At 34.3% G+C, this 6,215-nt stretch overlaps 1 protein-coding gene across 1 annotated transcript; it reads right to left on the reverse strand.

Annotated features, from left to right (window-relative positions):
- Window positions 1–3,317: 3,317 nt before the first annotated feature.
- Window positions 3,318–5,552, reverse strand: LOC100809645 (uncharacterized). The gene is made up of 8 exons (XM_006590011.1): window positions 5,384–5,552; window positions 4,775–4,865; window positions 4,606–4,676; window positions 4,210–4,297; window positions 4,037–4,136; window positions 3,732–3,902; window positions 3,602–3,649; window positions 3,318–3,482 (listed from the first exon to the last, which is right to left on the reverse strand). Exons 1-8 carry the CDS (start codon window positions 5,550–5,552, stop codon window positions 3,318–3,320), a joined length of 903 nt encoding a protein of 300 aa, XP_006590074.1.
- Window positions 5,553–6,215: the final 663 nt, after the last annotated feature.

A 6,215-nucleotide genomic window follows, 5' to 3' on the forward strand; every position in this document is an offset into this window, starting at 1 on the left:
TCTATGGATTTCAGGCCAATTTGGATTACATGTTAAAGTGATAAAAAGATTTGGGAAACCAGCGTGGCTGCATATCGCCATACCATCAAAATATAGCTGATCCATGTAGTGCGGGTTGCCAACAAAGGTAGAAGGAAAAATTACTCTCTTGCCTTTATTTAATCCTTGGTTTGTCCCAGCATCCAGTGAATTTTGTAAGCTACAATACTTGTCAACTCTGAGTTTCTTTTGGTTGTTCCTGATGTAGTTAAGTCTTTTCGATTCAACCATCGTATATGCTTTAGCAATGAATTGTTGAAATATTCTTCTATAATGCAATAAAGTTTGAGCTTCATTTGGTCTGGACTAAAGTCTATATGCAAACCACTCTCTCATAGTGAGACGATTTCTCTTTCTCTTTTTGTTGTCTGGTGTTGCACGGTGAAGTATGCCAGGCCTATATCCATCTTCACCATAAGGGAAAAGCAGAGGGAATTGTAGGCCTAGATAGCTAGAGTGCAATTCATGTATTCTTTGTAACTGTCCATTTTGAGTCTCAACAATAATATCTCTTCTTGAGTTGGGATTAAAATCACCTACAATAAGTGCAGCAACTTCTGAAACAGTTGGAACATTGTATGGATGACCATTCTTTTCACAAGTAGCTATCAATCTTAATTTGACATTATCCACATCACTATCTGCCAATCTATCTCTAGTCATCCTAAAACTTTTAGCATGTGCATTGTGTTCATCTAGCATTTCACCTAAACTTGAAACAATTTGCGGTTGAATTCCATCATGCTGGCTGGAAAAAGTAATATTAGAACTGATATATAATTGAAAGAAAATCTGTGATGAATGTATGATTTTTATAATTATAGAAATGAAAGAATCAGTACCTGATGGCATTAATTCTATTTTGAACTTCATTATATGTGTCAAAGATATATAATTGTGCAAATTTGGATTCTTTTCCAGACATTGGTAATAAATTGCCTATGCGGTGACATGGTTGACCCTGAATTCTAATTGTAGGAGGTCCTCTCGAATGATTAATTGATTTGTCTAGCTTAATACCAGCAGAAGTAAATACAAACATCATGTTATATGTGTGTATGTTTTGTTGATAATTTCTACCATCAGCTGAATTATGATCGAAGAGAAGTCGGTGGAGATATTTGGGTGGATTTTGTAATAATGGAAGTTTAACTTTGCCATCTCCACAACATAAGTTGAACCTCGGGCTTGTACTATTTTTATGTTTTTGATATTATTTCATTATACCACATTTTTGCATTACAATGTCTACACTGCACCAGTTGGTCACCAAGTTCAGAATAGCCTGAAATTGTTTAATGACATACACAAAGATGATGGTAACAATTGATAACATGGATAAAAAAATATGTCAACTGATATGGTTGTCAATGACTCAGAATTATAATTCTCACCTTCAGTGTTAATTGCACTGTCATTGGCAGAGGATTGGCAATCTTCATTTCTAGGGGGAAAATTTAAATCAGATCTTGCAAGAATTACAATTACATATGGTTGTTAGATTTCAGGGATGAAAAAATCTTGAATAAAGGAGTTTCTTTGCATGGTACCTTGTGTTGATTCAGAACTTAGATCCTCTCATGAATCAGATTCAATTGCTTATAGATAGAGACAAATCAAAGTTAAATGGAATAAATTAATCGAAAGCAATATATTTTACATGCAAGATGGTTCATATAGTTTCTTACTATGATAATTCCTAGAATGTGAAGTAGAGTCCATAATTGCCTGTGGAGGGGCCTGAGCCTGAGGTTGTCATTTTTTATCTATGATACATTTTCTGTTCATTCTGGCTTTTCCTGAATTAGACTTATCCGTGAATTGGTACTTTTCCATGGTGTTAATGGCAATTGTTGACTTGGTCGAGTTTTAAATTAATGAGAAAATGGCGATTGAGATCAACTAAGAAATAGTAAACTAAATCTGGAATGCATGCGAGACATTCTAAAAATAAGAGAAATGGATAGTTGAAGGCCTAGAACTACAGTTCAACATTGGCAGTTGGGAAAATCTACAAATACGAATAATGACACTTGCATGTAGAAGCATCAGTTGGTGAGACTGATGGGAAAGCTAATATGAAAGATGTTGTGGATTTTTTGTAATAACATGTATTGCATATATCATTCAACTTGATGTATTTTTTTTTTTTCTTCTGAGGATGCAAAACAAAACAGGGCACAAACAGCTTAAGGCAATCCCAAACCAAAATAGCTTTTCGTAAAATTTGAGCAATTAAGATTGTGTTTATTGCTGAATCAGACTTGTTTCTATATTGAAATTTTTCACGTTCTTAATGGCAATTGTTGTACTTCACCAAGATACAAATTAATTTAAAAAATGAAACAAATTTTGAAAATAATAGAAATGGCTAGCTGAGGGGCTAAGTGTATGGTTCAACATTGACAGTTGCGAAAATTGGAGATACAAGAATGATAATAGTTGTATGTAGAGCCATGGCTCGTTGGCACTTGGACAAAATCTAATATCAAAGATCTTTAGTGTGCATAAGTAGGGAGAATGAATATTGGTAAACTCCTAAAAAAATCCCCTTGCTTTATTTGACATTATGATAAAAAAAAGTGTATCATATTTATTCTGGTTTTATCATATCATGTGCCATTGCTCGAATGAGCGATTAATGCTATTTGTGTTAGGAGCAGTTAACAATCGAATCCAATATTTTCCATGATATGGTTTCTGTAATAGTGTGGTAATAATTCGTCATATTTGCTCTTATAGATGACTGAGAATACAATTTAAATTTGATAATATCAACACATGAAATTAAGCTTGGGGGAAAAAAAATTTTGGCTCCACACTGCAAATGCACAACAAATTCCAGTGCTAAGTTAACACATATATAGAATTTTAAGCAAGAGATTATGGAGAACTAGAAGCAACAAGCTACCTATCACGGAAAAGATATTTTCTTTAAAGGAAAAATGGTGTAGTAATTCATTGTCCTGATTTAATTGTGTTAATTAATATCAATTATGGTCATGATGAAATAAACCACAATCTGTTAATAATGATTTTGTAATCGGTTTCAGAACTGATAAAAAATATAATTCAAATTGGACAATCTTAACACAAAAGATATCTAAATAGCCAAAAGTTAATTCCTCCTTCCACATTAGGAATCTATAAGATATGTCCACCCTGACAAAATGTTAAATAGGGACAGTACAGGAAAGGAACGTCAATGTTTCCACAATTGCACGTCTTGCAAATAATAGAGTCCATACAACGCAAAAAAAAAATGCAAGTAACTGCATTCATTCAATTTGATCATGTCTTGCTAATTTGTTAGATGAAAGATGGACAGGTAAAATTTGAGAGCTTTTTGGTTCATCATCACAATCATCAGATGTAATCCGTTTTGTGGGTGTCAATGGAAGACCCAGAAGTGGATCATGATTTGCTGTGACAGACACAGATTGCTGCATAACACTTACACTGATCAATAAACTAAATTTGGAATTAGAGGCGGTGGAGTTTTCAAATAAGATTCTGTCAACACACATAAAATCTGGAAAACACTATCACAGTGTCAACTTACAGATTCAAGTTGGAAAGGATCATCGGAGTCAAGGATAGGAGCCTGAACCTTGGAACATGCATGTATAAGATATAAGTTCCGGGTAACAGATATGACAATAATGGCTGCAATATGCTTTACAAAACATTACCTCAGCATCAGGCAACATGTCCACCACAGCATTGATCAAATCTATGTCATTTGAGTATCTAAGAACAACAACATTGTTAAACTTGGGTTGAACTTTGACTTTAAATGCAAGGACATAACTCAACAACTTATCAAGGGCTTGAGGAGAAACATTTAAATCAACATCACCCTCCTTGACCAAAGAAAAAAAATTCCATAATTAATATCTGTAATCAAATTCGATGGTAAACTAATAAAACATCATTCAAATGTTAAAAAGAATCGTATGATAATTTGGTTAGGTACTTATATTTTCAGCTTGTTAACTTCATTTGTTGATTGTCCAATCAGCTCAGTGCATTCGCGGTCCCAGAGCAAAAATTTTGTGCTTTCCTCCTTGTGGTTGACCATCACCTCAAGTCTATACCTGCCAATGTACATAAGAGTGTAAAAAGGAGTGATAAATGAAGATGACAGCAATGAAACACAAGTGCAATAACCTCAGCACAGGTTGATCATTATATTTTCCACATGCGCATGTGAATGCGGCTGTCTCAACATCAACTTTTTTGTAGGAGTAACTGCAAGCTGAATAACACCATGAATGGTTATCCATAACAATTCTATTAATGGTGCCAACAGTAACACAAACAATTTCCTGGCAAAAAAACATAGGCGTCACATTCCAAACCAAATGGTGCAGCCATTGAATAAATAGTAGGACTTTTATTATAGTTCATAGACTTCAATAACCAGAACTTTTCATCAGGTTTTCCATTGAACTAATTAACAGTTAACATAAATAACAGTTTTACCTCAAAAATGTTGTTAATCTCATATTGTCTTTGCTTCAGCTTTTGAAAGAAATGCATCCTTTGACGACAATTGGCTTGAACCTGAAAGCTGCGAACTCCCCTGGTCACTAGGTGTCAAAATTGACCGGACCTGAATTCCTAAATCAGAAAGCCTATAGACATAGAATAAACCAAAACTATTAGAAAAAATAATCCACACATGTAATTCAGAAAGTTTATAAATACAGGACCAAGGCCATGACCAACAAACCTCTTCCTAAATTCTTGAATTTCAAACACAGCTTCATTGATCAATAATTTGGAGGCCCTCAACAAATTACTGACTGAGGGTGCATAAGATCCTGTATTTGTTTGTGACAAAAAGAACACATAAGATGTTATTTAATAAGCGCAAGAGTTCACAAATTTGACATGATGTTGTACCCTGGGCTTCTTTGATTCGCGCAGATGGGGACATTATTTTCAGACTCATTCAAGTAGTCTAAGAACTACAAGCAATAACTATCCCACAGAGTGCAAGACATGATTTGGCCACTATGGCAAATAAACAATGGTTGATGCATCAACTTATAATGATCAAATACAGATAGCAATTGGACACCATACCAAACAAACAATGATGAGAGTAACAACATATAATAATTTTAAAAAACATAATTTGTCAAAAGGTCAATTGCACAACATAACCTCTAATCCTTGAGTTTGAAAACAACCCTTGTACTCTTTGATCCCACATGGCGGAAGACCACCTCATCCACCACGCCAATAATGTCTCAAGAAATCATAAAATAAAAAATATCATCAAAAGAGCTATAAATTTTGTGAACAAACTAATTGAACAAATTGCAACTGAACTTACCAACCAATAGCTCAGGTTGGAAGAGCCCAACAATGACATTGGTGAAATCAGCAAATTTATATTTCTTAAAAGGAAGATCTTCCAAATCGGATTGCCTCACAACAGTAGCTCCAGTAAAAACTAATTTATACCGGTGATCACAGATTCTAAATTGACCATCATTCTTCATGACTTTAAAATTATGCATTACATAAGTACAATTTTCTATCAAATCAGCCTTCCAAGACTTTAGTTGATCTTGTTTTCAGACAACATGGATTGCATCTCCCTGTAACACACAAAGTACATAAGTAACTGGTTCAATGGTTAATAATGAACCAAACAAAAAGACATAGAAAACCATACATGAGAAACAGAAAAAACCATACATGAGAATCAATTATGACCATTTCCGCTTGTTCAGACCTGTTGGGAGTCCCAACAAACCAAAGATCAGTAATTCTTACGACAAGTTTAAGTGTCTCTTTTGATCCATTAATAGACTTGATGTTATCTGGAGCACATGCCATAATTCTGCCACAACAACATGACTGATAAACCTTGAACAAAAATGCACATGGGAGAACCAAAGAAGGGGCAGCAAGGTGTTAGTCGGTGAATACGACTAACTTTTGTGTATAAAACTTGTATAAATTGTATCAAACTTCCCCAATTTATGGTTGTTTTGTAGTACTATAAGTACTTTCTGTTAAGTATAGGTAATAGACACTTAATACTTCTATTTTGTGTATTTAATAATCAATTTCAAGTGAATTAGGAGATTCGGCTAAGTGTTGTTTTTCACCTCCTCACTAAGCCAATCTGCTGACTTAGCGAGCGTATGCTAAGCGCA

The sequence above is a fragment of the Glycine max genome, chromosome 10 (assembly GCF_000004515.6).
Source record: "Glycine max cultivar Williams 82 chromosome 10, Glycine_max_v4.0, whole genome shotgun sequence".
NCBI lineage: Eukaryota > Viridiplantae > Streptophyta > Magnoliopsida > Fabales > Fabaceae > Glycine > Glycine max.